At 39.6% G+C, this 15,391-nt stretch overlaps 2 protein-coding genes across 3 annotated transcripts in view; one reads left to right on the plus strand and one right to left on the minus strand.

The window, feature by feature from the left end:
* angpt2b (angiopoietin 2b) overlaps nucleotides 1-9,097 on the minus strand; it is a 31,726-nt gene extending 22,629 nt beyond the window's left edge. The window contains exons 1-2 of the mRNA XM_044138736.1: nucleotides 8,143-9,097; nucleotides 240-395 (exon numbers count right to left, since the gene is read on the minus strand). Of these exons, the coding sequence (XP_043994671.1) occupies nucleotides 240-395; nucleotides 8,143-8,460 (474 nt within the window). The 5' untranslated portion in view covers nucleotides 8,461-9,097. The remainder of the gene's footprint in view (nucleotides 1-239; nucleotides 396-8,142) is intronic.
* col9a2 (procollagen, type IX, alpha 2) overlaps nucleotides 1-15,391 on the plus strand; it is a 172,585-nt gene that overhangs the window by 107,552 nt on the left and 49,642 nt on the right. The gene's annotated exons all lie outside the window — the stretch shown is intronic.

Consider the following 15,391-nt stretch of genomic DNA (forward strand, 5'->3'; position numbering starts at 1 on the left):
CCCGTGGAACCAAATACCAACTTCATTAAAGTGGCTGCCACCACTTTTGGGCACGGCTTCCCAGCAGGTTACATCTGACATCCATTTAATTAGATATTCTCGAAAGCTCTTTAACACAGATACAACTTGTTTTTGTTTCCGGTGTTTTTTTTTTTTTTTTCTATGTGACTTGGATGTAAACACGGTATACCAGGTCAACTTCAGTCCTGCCTTCCTCACTCACTCACTCACTCACTCACCTGGGTCTCAACATCCGTGAGTTTGCGAGTCTGCTCTGCTGATTGGCTGAGGAGGTTGTTTCCCATCTCCAGCATGGCGGCCGTCTGGGTGTGGACTGTTGACCTCTTTATTTCCTCCACACCAGAGCGTACATTCTCCTGGATGAAGTTTTCCAGCTGTTAAGACAAAATACTGTGGTTTTATTGGAAATGTAGAGGTTATTAAGGAACTAACAGAGTTGTCTCTTACCAGTACATTGCATAGTATTAATATCGCTTGAATATTTTTACGTTTTGTCGCATTACAAGCAAGAACATCAGAATAAATACTCAGAAGCCCTTGAAAGTTTGCATCATGAAGACCAAAGAACACATTGAAAAAGTCAGGGATAAAGGTGTGGAGATGTTTTCCCATCTGCAAATCTATTGAGAGATGGCCACTAATCAGAAAAGAAGCTAACATGATGATGGCAACTCTGAATGAGCTGACTAGGTCTACGTCTCAGTTGGAAGAGTTTGCTGATCGCGCAACTTTTGGTTATGCACTTCTGGAGCATTAAAATACCACAAAGAAAATTTGTCATTGGAGGAAAGTTGTAAAAAAAAAACCCACACAATAAAAGTCAAAAAAGCCATGAAGGGGGCAAAGTAAATGTGCAAAAGTAGGTCGTCGAGTCAAATGAGAGTAAAATCAAACCTTTTGGCCAACACATAAAAACCAATGTGTTTCAGAAAATTAACCGCTCACCACACTAAAAGCATCATGTACGTGGTGAAACATGGTGGTGGTAGCACCATGCTGTGGACATGCTGTTCTTCAGCAAAGACTAAGAGGCATATGATAACTGAAAAGAATAAAGGATCAAGCTAAACACAGCTTGATCCTGTGAAAAGAAAACATGTCAGAGGCTTAAAAAAGACTTAAAAATGGGGCAAATGAACACATGGTAGGATGCCCCAAAAGACAACAGATGAAAAAGTTAAAGTTAAAAAGACCATTGCACGTTTTGGGGACTCTTATGTAAATAAATAGCAGAATAATGTTGAATAAGAAAATAATAGAATAAAGCGTGGAGTTTATTAATAGGACACTGTTATTCAGAGGAAAAAAAGAAGCCAAAAGTATAACTTCTTGTCACATTTCATTCTCAAGAAAAAGCAAAAAAATTATCTAATGCAGTTTAATCTAACCAAAGCGAATAGAATTTCTAAAAGAAACGTGGTCAGCGTGTTCAACGTCACAGTGAAGTCAAACTCCAGTAGCAGGAAGTGATCAAATTTGCAACAGAGCGAAGTACACTATCCAACTGGAGAGCATTAATATTTATAGCTCTTTTGAGGGGAAAAGGGATCATATTTTACTCATTAAACCGCACACTGGAAAATGAGACCTCGAAGGAGAAAGCACTCAATATCATCCGGCTAATGAGTTTTTGTCCGTAAAATTTGAGTAGAATTCAAATGAGAAAACAATTATTTGCTTGCTGTTATTTTAAGCATAAGAACATCTAGGCTAGAGAAGTTGAAACATGAGACTGCAATAGAATCTGTTTATGTAATGGAAATAGAAACTGAAGCAAGTGGGCAAATAGAGATATCTCATTTAACTCTGACTAGTGTTGATTTGCCTCTCTTTCTTAATTAGATCGCCTTTTAAACATTCTCTTCATTTTAAAGTGTCCCTTTTTGCTCTTGCCCTGCAATCATGTCTTACATTAAACTAGTTTAGGACAACTGAGACTGCAGTGGGAAAAATAATCTTTTCACAACAAAGGATCTAAAGAGATTACTTAGTGGATTAAAGCCATCTCCGCTGGAAACCCAAAAATCCCTGCATTGTGATCATACTTACGAAATCAAGCTGCTATCGGCGGCTCGTCCAAGTCCCTGCATTTCTGCCTTTGTGCTGGAACTCAATCCGGAGGTCTTGATAGGCTTCATCCCCACCCTTTGCCAATTGCATTACTTGGAGCTGTGTCACAGGCCGCACTACGTGACCAGATAAATCACTTTTGGGATGTAATGTAATTCATTTTTTACTGTGTCTAACAGGGTCAGAAGAGGGATCAGCGCTGGGAAAAATCTTAGGAGTTGGATCATGAGATATCTTAATTACTGAGCCAACAGCTGCACTTTCTATCTGCTATAATTACAAAAGACAGAAACATATCTACCGGGTGTTATAGTGTTTGACAGTGATTGATGGAGAGCAGTGATGCGCGGTGAAGTGCAATGCTGGTGAGGGCTGACTTAATCATAAGTAGATATACAAATGTGACCACCTGCATGTTTACATAAGGAAATTTCGCACATGCGGACAACGCTGGAGGGCAAAAAGACAATTCTTTTATATGCCATCCATAGCCGCGCTGCATTGAGTTGACGGAATAATAATTCCGTCAACTCAATCAAACTTGGACATGTAGATATTATTAATTTCGTGCTGTGCTCCACAGCAAAGGCAAAAACCGTTCAACTTGAACTCAATACCACGTCTTTCTCGCCCTCTGCATTGGCCAGGCCACACGCGCAGACTCGTTGCCATAGCAACTGACAACAACGCCCCTAAAAAAACTCTCAAATATTTCCCACACAAAAAGCAGAATATTCAGTCTGTTGCAGTAGAATGGTTTTAGGCTTAATGTTTATTAATAAGTGATTGCTGTGGTACGAGGAGAAAACCATAAAATATATCGCTGCATTTGATTTTACTGTATGGCTAGCTGGTTGTTCCTGTCTCTTACTCTGCAGTTGTGGAGTCACAATGTCTGGGATCATGAGCGCCCCCTGCCATGAGGCAAGAGAACTTCCCGCCTCACCTCGAATCTGTTCTCTGCCGTTTCTGATCACTCCTGAGCACACGAAACAAGTTACACACGCAGTTGGTGACAAAAAGCACTGCGTATTATATACATATGCTAAATTATGGAAAATCAGTCCATATATGAAATGTTTTTTAGCCTTTCTATTGGTGGCGTACAGATTGGAGGAACAGTCTCCCATAGAATGGCAGCCAGTGCAGTTAGCCAGAGGTTGTTTCAGGTGAGGCTCAGCTCGCTGCCGCCCCACTGGCTTCGCTTTAGAGCATTCGAATTGGAAAATGCGAAAATTGAGCAATTTTGAAGAAAAAAATACTTTAAATACTTTATAATACAAACCACAGGGTGAAAATAGCAATAGAAATTATTTTATCATATTTTTCCATTATGACAGGTGAGGCTCTGCCTCACTTGCCTCCCCTGACTGCAGTCACTGATGGAGAGACGCATTAAAATGAGCATGCCACCACTGAAAAATGCTGATTTAATGCATTGATTTTAAGTTTGGCAGCTTCATCACTAACTAAAAAAAAGTACATGCTCATTCTCCTAAAGTTTTCTTATCTCCGTCTAAAGCCCCCTACAATCATTTGGTGAATTATGGTAGCTTGCATTTGCTAAATGTTGCAGCAATGATTTTTTTTATTTTTTATAACTTTATTATCTTGCTTTTCAGTCCTTTCATTTATTTTTCAAATCTTGTTAATCACCATCAGGACTGTATATGGGGGACCAGTGACCAGTTTTTTGTTGTTGTTTTTTTTAAAGTCACAAACACCTTCCTACCAAAATGTTAAATATCAGAACAATATCAGAAATGTATGGAGAGGAACAAAAAGGTGATGTGCTTCAACAAAAAGACGGATCAGACGTATGGAAGTCTGGACAGAGGCAACGAACTGAACAAATTCTTCATTAGATTCAGTCCAGGAACAAGCTCAGCATCCTCCTTTCCTGTCGCCAGTCAAGCAGACATTTGTTTGTTTCGTCTTCCACCTCGGCCATGGACCTTTCTGCCTTTATACTTTTGTGTTCAACCAAATCGGGAGATGGTGGTGCTTCCTTTGCCTCCCCCTCCTGCCTATCTGTTTGCAGAAGTCAAATGAAGAGGCAGCTGGAGAGACTGAAACTATGGGATACTGCAGCACCTCTTTGGCTTTAGCCTGGCCCAGCAGAAGATGCCTTGCTTTGTTTCAGTACCAGAGAAAATCCACCCATCAGTCCTTAGAGACTGTTTTGTCAGAAACTCCAGAAGTCACAAGTGAAGGCCTGAACAATTGCAAACCAATCATAGTTTGTGAGACTGAAGGGTCAGGTGTCCAACCAGGTGGTCAACAGTACAGGAGCAAAACAGTGCACCAACCATCTTATATCAGACTGTTCACCTCAGACTTCCAGAACAAGACACAGTCCCGACATTTGCAAACATCCTGAGACGCTGCTGTTGCCTTCAGTTGCTATAAAACTGCAAAATATATCAAATAAAATCTAAGAGAAAAATTTGTCATCTTGAAATTGGGCTTCATTCTCTTTAAGAAGCTCCGACATTACATAAAGCTCAAAATCAGTTTTACACAAAACCCCACTTTAAAAAAAGGTTCAAGAAGACTTTACAATTATTTACAATTTTTTCCTTGACTTCGTGGTTCAAAGTACGAAGCTAGCAGGATAAGATTTCTTAACCAAAATATTAAATAACAATTTTAGTAATTTACTAATTTAAACACAGAAAGAACAGAATCATTGCAAACAGCTAGTAACAACAATAACAAGATTCTACCACTTTTAAATCCCTTGTAATGCTTTCCTCTTGCAAGAGGAAATCATTTTAAGGCCTCAGCAAGTTGTTAAACTTGTTTGCGGTTTGTTTTTGTTTTTCTGAACTGCGTCTGAACACAAATGAAAAATGCGAAGACCCAGTCAGTCAAATTACTCATTTGTAATAAATGTTTTACTGAGCTTTCAGCCTGAATGCACACAGTCTTTCTTTTAATTTATTTTGATTAAAAGAATTTAGACATTTAGAGCCCGGGGCAAAGGTCTTCGTCATTAGATACTGCATGAATAGCTTGCAAGCTAAATTTAAGACGTTCTGAATCACCATGAAATGAGGGAAAATATGTATCGTAAGGGAATTGAATGGGGGGAAAAAAGTTTTAAATAGTAAAACCAACATTGATAAGAAAACTTCCTTCAAATAATGAAAGTAACAAATATTTTCAGTTCTAGGATTTTGTATTTGATCAGTTGTCAATACGCTAGCTGATCACGCTGCACGGATTCAACAAAACGTGAACTAATTCTGAAGATAATAAGATTGATTTTGCTTCCTCGTCAAACTGTTGTAATTAGTTCTAATTCCGGCCACCTGGTGATTGTATTTCTTTAAACTATTAATTCACGGTGTCAGTTGACGGCAAACTTTAATGTTGACAGAGCAAATACCCAAGCTGCAAATTCTCTTCAGGACACTTTGATCTCGTTGGAGAATTTCTGAAATAGCATAATCCACACAGCCTCTTAAAAAAACACCAACAAACACAAACTCGCATTCCATTTTCTGACCCTTGAGGGCAGCAGAAGGCCAAGGGGACACGATGAGGGGGTAGTGTGTTGGGATTTAGCCCTAAAGAAAACGGACATGAGTCTCTTCTTGGAAATACAAGAGAAAGAATCTGGAGCATTAATACAGTCCATAGAGATTTCTCTGCAGAACATGGAGGATTAGTGTGGGCGCTCCTAATTTTGCATGTGTGGGGGTATGTTTCCTTTCAAGGGGCTCGGGTAGAGCGCTCACAGAGAGGGGTCGTAGTGGCCCCCGGGGGAGCTTTGAGTGAGACCGTGCAAAGTTTCATGGAGACACCCACCCACACACACACACACACACGCACACACCCACCCACGCATGCATAGATGAAGCCCTTCCACATCCATTTTATCCAGTTCTCTCCAGGCTCTCTTGGAGATAAGCTTAATGAGCCTCACGAGGTGCTGAAAAGGCTTTGCCGTCTGGGGTCAAAAGTCAGAATACTCTCGTGCATAACTAAAAGAGTCTCTTAGGGGTCATGCAATGTTTATGTGGAAATCCCACCTTAAGTGCGATCATTTATGCATCGCTTTGGCCTGGTGGGGGAAACTTGTTGATGGGCTTGAATCCTCGTGTTCATTCCAGATGTTATGTGGAAGTTGGCTGTAGAGCTTCATATGTCAGCAGAGCTTTTTCTTTTTCTCTGGATGTGGGGGGAGGGAGGTTAAGCCATATTTCCGTCATAGCTGGTCAAATGATTTTATATTTATCTTTTTTTTTAAGCCACAGTAATGAGAAATAGAATTAAACTGGAAAATTTCAAAATGAGATACTGCTTTGCTATGTTTCTATAATGAATGTGATGTATGATTTTCTTTTTTTTTGTGGCATAATGATTTTCTTGCTGCATATTTATGGCTCCAGGGTATATTTTCTGAAAGCTAAGCCTTTAAACTTGGCAGCAGAGATGATGTAAGCAGAACAGCACAATAACGTGCGAAGCAGTGTGTTCACATCCCTTAAACTTTTTTTTATTACATTTTGCCACTTGACAAAGATAAACTGACGGAAGAGGATCAGGGCCACAGAAAAAAAAAAATAAAAAATTCTGACTTTATTCTCAGCATTTTTTTTTTGAACGGTGACCCTAATCCTCTTCTGTATAAACTTCAATGTATTTTGTTGGACCAACACAGAATAGACCATGACGTTAAGTGGAAGGAAGATTTTATACAGCTTTTTGTTTACGTTTACAAATAAAACCTTTTCACATTGTGATCACGTTTATGTATGTGAAGAGAAAATGAGCTACTGGCTGGGGAAGGTCGGGCAGAACTGTTGTTTTTTTTGTGAAAATTCCATTTTGGCTCGCAAAAATGTCATATTCAGAATGTAGTTTTGTTAGATTGACTGTAAAATTAAATTTGCGTTACCTTGCAAAATCTTCATAAGAGCCAAAGTGTTCAAATCTGTGAGGTTTTATGTGATTAATTGAAATGGTGTAATAAAGTCATTATAACTGCCCACTGTCAGTGTAACTCAAGAAATTGTCACACAAACATTTACAATTATCCAGGGGGTTGGTGCGCCCCATAAACAGTATGTTCTGCAAAGGGTACAGACCAAAATAGAGACATGAGTGGAAAGCAGTGGCCTCTCTGTCAATATGAGCCACAACAAGCAAATACTTTTACTGTGACTTCAGCTGTACAGACTCCATTGTGAAGCTTCTTCTATTTGTATCATTTCAGTTTATTCGGCCATAATCGGAGATAAACAGAACCGCAAAGGCCAAATGTCTTGTAAGGAGACCTACTCAAATGTGTCTCTACCCGATAAACAGCCGACATGTCCCAGTGTTGTGGAAATTGCATTTGGATAGATTTAGGCTGTCTTTGGCTTATAAGCAGACTAGAAAAAAAATGGTCTGTTTACTTGTTGCCTCATGTAGAGGCTTTAACTGTGCGAGACATTATTGGCAGAACTTCATACTCTCAGACTGCTGCTGCATGCAGAGGAAGTTATGACTTATGGGGCTTTTAAATACTGAGACCCACTGATACGCCAAGCATTGTGATGGAGCCAACTGTGAAGACAGGAAGCATCCAGGAAACCCAAGCCTTATCAATAATACAGGTCTGTCAACAAATGTAGTAAGATAGTGTACTCTGGGGAGGTTCAATGCTTTGATTTACAGTCTTTGGTATGAAAAACTGCAGGACTCAGTGAGGCATAATTTTATTAAATAAATAAAATAGGAAAGAAGGAGGAAAAGGAGAAGGAAATTGTCTGCTTCAAGAGAACTTGAAGCGTTATGTCAATTGACACGCATGAAAGAGTTGAACTGAAGGGCAGAGACACACGACAGACCACCGGACTTCAGTCACGGGTAGTTTTACCTGAAGTACTCTACTGCTGCCTCTTATTATGACAGGTCTGAAAAGTATCACGAGAAAACACAACTTAAAATAGCTACCAGAAAGACAATGCCAGTATCTACGATGTATCTGAAAACAATAGGTTCATCATATGTCCTCCAAGATGGTTCCCATCTATGAAAGACTTTCTGGGATCTTACCTTCTGCAGCCATTGAGTGTTATTCTCCATGGTGCTCTCCAGAGTCTCCAACTTTTGCTGCTGCCACGAAGGCCTTTCCTCTTCTGCTAAACTGTCCTTGGAGCGGCTTTTGTCCGCCTCGGTCTCAGGTGGCGAGTCTCTCTGCAGCGTGTTTGTCACCTGGAAATCCTTTAGGGGCTTGCAGTGCTCGACCTCTGGAAGAATAAAGGTGTAGGTGCAAGGGCCATGCTGCACGCGGTGCTGCTGACGCTGGGAGGCGATCCCTGTGGTCAGCAGGTAGGCCAGGTAGATGAGAGTAAGAGAGAGGAGGTGGCCCATGTTGCAGCGAGAGGAGGGAAGAGGGAAGCGGGGAGGGGGGTGAGGGAAAAAGGAGCCTTCACCACCTATTTAGGGTGGCTGAGTTAGGTTTCCCTTCCGTGTGTTCTTTTAGTGAAATTTCTTTCTGTGCTTCTGTAGAATCGAGTCTTCTGCTTTACTTTCTTCTGGTTTCAACTCCTGTTTCTCCAGTCTTGGTTTAAAACTTTCACTTCTCCTTATCTGGCCAGTCCTACTGTTTGCGTTTGCATCCAGAGTCTTCTTGGGGAAAGTTTATCCTCCTGCTGTTTTGTGTGAAGGCAGACAGAAAACATACACACACAGGAAACAGAGGATTGCGCCGTATAGTAGCTCCAACGCTCAGCCCAGCACATGTAGCTCTGGCCGGAAAGCCAAAAGCAAACGCCAAACATTTATCACTCTTCTAAAAAGTTGTTTGCCTCCAGAGAAGTCCTTTGAAGCCGCTGGAGTCCAGGCACTGGTCTTGGAGGAGACGAAAGAGCAGAGGTAATGTGGTGAGTGGCCTGCTTTGGGATGTTGGTTGTAGTGGTAAAGCCCTTAAAGAGCAGAGAGGGAATAAAGGAGAGAGAGGCGTGCGTCTCTACATCCATATAACCACACACACGCACACACGCATCCACACACAACGCCTTTGCTCATAATCACCCAGCCACCCTTCCCTCTTTTACTTTCTCCCTCCCTTTTACGGTACTCCTGTTTGGGGGGTTAGAAGAGGAAGCTGCAAAAATACACTCGGCTCACCACAAGGGGAAGAAAAAAAAGTGGGAAGTTTCTGTGAAATCTTTTTCCTCCCTCTCGGTCTCTACCACACATTTTAGTCCTCTCTAAAACTCTGGTTTAATACAGAGGCAAGGACATTCTTAGACACATTTCATTAGGATCTGATAGGAGGTTCGTGATGAATGGACTCGGTGTAAGTGTGCCCATTTTTTGGAATCTGAGGTGTTTTAGTGAACATCCTGGGTGGTTAAAGGAAAACAGACCAATAGTATTTTTATAGTCTCCAAATGCGAGGAATGTTTTGCCATCTGCTGTTAGCCAAGCTGATGGAAGTTTTCTCTCAACCAATCTCAGAAACTTGTCATTCAGAATGTATTTGGAAGATGATCTCCAGTAATGATCCTCCTGCTACTGCTGTTTATTTATTATTTTTAAGTCATTCTTTAAAAGGGAAGAAAAACTTTAGTTTATATTTTAGGTCAGTTTGTGTTCAACTCGAGATATGTGTCAACTTAATCTGACAATTGTGGCCACACTGGCATTGAATTTTTTATTAGCTGCTTGGCTATGCAGTGAGAACAGCATCCTCATCCTTGCTAAAACAAATGTGAAATGTAATGACACTCAGCATAAGGTGTAGGATCCTTTATTGTTTGGCTCCACAAGCAGCTGACAGGTAAGAGATCAAAAGTACCATGGTTACTATAGTTGCAGAATAAAAAAAATGGCATATGAAGACTATTCAGTTTGTCAAAAAGGGAAGCAGAGTCCAACCCTGACTTTTTGTTTTGGGTGGGGAACTGCAGACGGAGGTGAAGAAAACTGTCAAGTCACAAAAAATCACCATTAGATTGTTCCTAATATGATCACTACCAGTAAGGAGGTAGATTGCCTTACTATGTTCTAACTATCAGGGGATCACTCTTGATACTCAGCCTTCCTAGGAAAGGACACGCAAGTGAAAAGGCTCAATCCAACTTTGAGAGTGGTAGCCTGGCAATGGCCCTAGTTGTGTAAGAGTCGGGCAGTCAACACAATCCATGTTCTAACAAACTTTCCAGGTATAGCTGCTGGACTGTGTGCTAAGAGAAGCGTATCTGAGCTGGAAACTGTAGGGTCTAAAGTTGACTTTTTGTGAGGAATGTGGTTTCAATGATGTTTTCATGTCATGACCTTCAGCTCACACCAAAGGCACTCAAAGCTAAGTTCAAGGCTGACTTCAGATCCACCATAACTTAGACTACAATTCTCAAACTAAGGCTCTGTACTCACGGAGATGAGCATGGTAATTTTTTGTAAGAGATTAAGAAAAAATATGCACACCCACGACAAGATGCAGCAGAAAACAAAAAAATGAAAATTGCTGTAGTAAGTACGCCGTTCCAGTTGGTGGCAAGACGCAGCTGGTATGGCCAACAGGGAAACACAAAACCAGCATTCTCAAATTTATGTGCTCTGGAACCTGGTTTCAAAAGTGATTGTTTCTGGTGTCTCAAGATGCCAAATCCATGTGAACATGCATACTAAATGACAAAAAGACTTTTACAGATGTACCTCAAATCATCCGTGTTGAAGTGGCCTAAGTTTGTCATACACTGTTTCAATTATATGTCAGATGTCGTGTCATCTATCATTTCAGCTATCATCTTTGACATCATATTTCAATCATAACTAAGATTAAGAATCTTGATACTAATGGCCAAAATAAACTTCATCTGAAAATAAGTGAGCACAGAGTAAAATACAGCCACCATAATTTTTCAGTATATAGTGTTACTGAAAACACAGTATACCATGTGTTGAATTGTTTCATTGCCAAACTAATTACTTGAAGCTTTAGCCTAAACATTCAAGTTTGGTTACATGAGACCATAACACATTTTGCCAGAAGGTTTTGATAGATTTCCACCTGGCTTGGATGTTTTCTGTACAAGAAAAAGGTTCTGTCTCACAACACTTTTCCTTAGTCCAGGCTTGTAGAGAATACGCCACATTATCACATGCTGAACTCAAGTAGTAGCTTCTGGAAAGTATTGCAGCTCCCTCAGTGTTAATGTGAGCCTCTTGGAAGCTTCCGTCTCCAGATTCAGTCTCGCCCAGTTTTTCTTATGTCCCTGTTTGGTCATTTTCCAATTACGGGTAACTTACTTCACAATGACGTGATGTATGTAGTGATGTGGACCTTTTCCTGATCATTTTATACCCTATGTGCAAACTCTGGTCTCAAGGATGTAAATGAGCAAATATCAGGAGAAATGTACTGTACTGTAGTCACAAGACTAAACTTTATTTATGGTTACTTAGATTCAATTTAATGCGTGGTGAAATCAAATTAGAAAGTGCCTCAAGAAAACATTCAGGTTGTGCACATTCATGAAACTAGTTTTCTTTTGCCGCTTTTTAACTTAAAACATTATAAAGCACAGCATTTTCAAGATTGTTTCGGCTGCACTGACTGGGAGGCTTTTTAAACTGCTTGTAAACATCAAAACCAATTAACTAAAACCGTGTCCGCCTGCGTCATCTTCTGCAAGGATTTGCTAATTCACAGACTTTGTCGTAAATGCCCAAAGAACAAACCACGATTCTCGGAACAAGTGAGGAAGGCCATTATTGAGAAGAATAAATGAATTTATCATGGGACTTATGACTTTGTATCATGAGTCCCGAAAAGACTTGAAACGAAAAAATAGTCTGGCGTTATTATGAAGAAGTACAGAATCAGGTAACTCCCGCCCAGCTTGGAAGGGTGTAAAAATAATGATCGACATGGAACCCAGTGTTTTATTGAATCTGTTCTTACTTTCTAATTTCTTTGCTGGTTTGGCAAAACAAAAAACAAAAAAACAATCGCTTACAGGGTCTTATCAAGGAATGTGGAAAATTATTGGGATTCAAATGAATGGCATTATGGACCTATAAAAGTCCAGAATATTATCCAAAGCCAAACAAATCTTGGCGGATTTCCTCACACAGTTCAATCTTCTCCTTTCGGGTAGGAAATATGGAAAGAAACAGTCTGAAGCACACTTCATCCCACAGTGAGTTTTTTTTTTTTTTTATGTAGATTTAATGCCCTGACTTTAAGTCGCTATCAAATGCAGTCATATTCTGTTTTACCTAATTTTTTTATGTATTATTGTTTTACGCTGTTTTCGATATTTGTATCAGATGGATCTTTTTATCTTTGTATTATTAATTGTCATGTTAAATTTTGTGTGAATGTCTTGCCTGTTATCTCTACTTGTTTATGGCATCATTACCATGCCGGGTACCTAACACAGTTAATTGAATTGAATTGAATTGAATTGGATTGTGCACATTTGAGAGCCACCATATACCAAGTCTTCAGTCGGACTGAAGAATAACCAATTAGGGGTTAAAGAACATTGTTCCTCCTGGTGGCTGCACAGTGGCACAGTTGGTAGAGCTGTTGCCTTGCAGCAAGAAGGTCCTGGGTTCGATTGATCTTTCTGCATGTTCTCCTGTGCAAACAGAAATCTGTCACTGAATCACCTTTAAACAAGACATAGCATGGGCGAACTTTTGCATTGTCATCGATTAAGACCAAGAGAAGAGGTGAGTATTTTGACCAGCTTCCTTTGCTCTGGTGAAATACACCGTATCCCAAATTATTTAGGGAAAATGTAAAGAAAATGGATGGATGGATGGAGGTTAAAGAGCATTGTTCCTCCTGGTGGTTGTTCTTCTTCAATCTATAGATGGTATTGTGTGTCAGGGCTTTTTGAATCACTATAATTAATTTTCATGAAGATCTTGTGCAAATTATGAATCACTATAATTAATTTCAGAGATCTGGGTTGATTAGTTTGTCTGGTGAGCTCAATTAAAGGAAATCTACTTAGGAAGGATGTTCCACATTATTAAGCAGGCCACAGGTTTCAAGCAATATGGAAAACAGAAAGGATCTCTCTGCTGAGGAAAATCATCAGACAGTGTATTGCCGTATGACAAGATATGAAAACATTAGATATTTGACAGACATTTATTTGTGGCTGATTCAGAACAAAGATTGGTTTGTACAGATAAAGGCATAATTACGAAGGTTTCTGTTAGACACATTCATCAGATTAAGAAAGCAGCTGTTAAAATACCCTTACAAAGCAGCAAACAGTCATTTGAAGCTGCTGCTGCCTCTGGAACCTCAAGGTGGAGGATCCTCCAGAGGCTTGCGGTGCATCAACCTACTATTGGACCCCTAACCAGAGCTCACAAGCAGAAACGGTGGCAGTGGGCACAGCCATACATGAAGATACTGACCCAGAACAGTATACGTATCTCAAGTTCAATTATAAAGATCACCCATAGAAAACAAAAATCAAAATGTAATACAAAAAATTTTACAAAAGATCAATTTCAAGGAAATTATTGTTTTGTTGTGTCTGTTTTTTTCAGTGGATGTTTAAAAACAACAAAAAAACATTTTTAGCCTGCAGCTGAATCTTTGTTTTAAGAATTATGAATATTTGAGTCTATAGTGTGTGGTAATATACCCTCAAGATTAGATTAAACAAACAAGCAATTAAACAGAAGGACACAAATTTTTGTACATATACAGCCCTATGAGAAGGCACACTTTTTATTACTCATAACTGGCAGATGCATTTTTAATAATAAAATTTCATATTGGGCTTTTCACACATCTTCACTTGGAATGTTAATAAAAGTAAAGAACGCTGCGGTCCTAAGAATTGGAAGAGAACAAAAAATAAATAAATAACACTTTACAGCCAAGATGTGAAACCAAGCAAGGAAGGCCTGTTGGGTCCTGATTCTACTTGTCCTGAATGCTGTGGGCATTCACACTATTCAGATTTTGTTTCTTTTTTTACTTTATTAGTTTTCCATAAACTTTTTGATTTGCAACTCTTTCTACACGTTTTCTGCTCTTTCAACTACTTAACTTTTACAATGTTCTGCTCATTTAGGAACATGGTGGATATGACTTTTGGCACTGATACACTTTTCTGTGAAATATGAATTGTTTTGTATGCATATTGGAATGAATAGAGAACGCCAATGATACCGCTAAATTCTGGAAAATATGTAACGCTCTTTCACAGCTAAGTACTTCCACATATTTTAGCTTAGAATGCTGTTTCTAGCCTCTCAGCCTTCATACAGGTTTCACCAGTTATTGTTATATCAACCCTCCAGACCACTCAAGTATTTTTGGTTGAAGCCTTTTCTGCATTGCCAAAACGAGATCCAAATATGGATAAGCAGTAATCAATGTCTACGCTCCATAGAATTCCCTCAATCAGGGACATAAAAACTTCCAGAAAACTACAAAGATTCAGAAAAGCGAAATTCCTTTAAAATGAGCCTAGAGCTGCCTTTGATTGGTAACAGATGCAATAACTAAACAAATAGTTTTTCCAACCTGTCATTGTTTTTTCTCACTTTGCCACTGTGATGCAATATTTTTTGCTTGCTTTATTTTCCTTTTAATCATGCAAAACAATGACCAGGACCCAGTATCCTGCATGGTTTAGATGTGTTCCCACTGCAGCACACTTAATTCAAATGACTGCATTGCCTCCACAGCAAGTCTCCAAGTGCTGGAGAATCCTGCTCATCACTGATTCATTTAATCTGAGTGAGCAGCAAAAGGGAAACAGCTATAATATATAGGACAGCTGGCCAGGGTTCGGTACCTCTAATGTAAAGCCCCGTGAATTGCCTTGGTGCAGAAAAGAAAAGTTTAAACAGTGCTATTTAAATAAAATTGCTTTGCCTTGTGCTACAAAATCAAAATAAAACAAATTCTAAGTTTGGTCAAACATTGCGATAAACTGCCTTCAACTGGTGTTTATGAAATATAGATGCAAGAAATAAACATATTGAGCTGTTTCAGCTAACTATTGACATTTCCCCTAAACTTGGAACCAAACTTTTCTCCGGCTACCCTCTGACTTCATTCCACCCACTCTCTGTCCATTTCTGAAATTTACACAAATATTCATATTGAGGCTATTTTCTGAGGCATAGTAAACACCCACTCAACCTCATTTCCAGCTGTGCTATAAATGTTTAAACATGCAATTCAGTGCAGGCCGCTACCCTGATTTTACTGTAAATGGGCAGACACATGGCAGAGCAGTAACCTCCTTTTCAGTCGATGTCAATGAGCACAGTTTCATTCAAAAACTTGTGTAACAATGAGCAAGCA

The sequence above is a fragment of the Gambusia affinis genome, linkage group LG14, assembly GCF_019740435.1.
Source record: "Gambusia affinis linkage group LG14, SWU_Gaff_1.0, whole genome shotgun sequence".
Classification (NCBI taxonomy): domain Eukaryota; kingdom Metazoa; phylum Chordata; class Actinopteri; order Cyprinodontiformes; family Poeciliidae; genus Gambusia; species Gambusia affinis.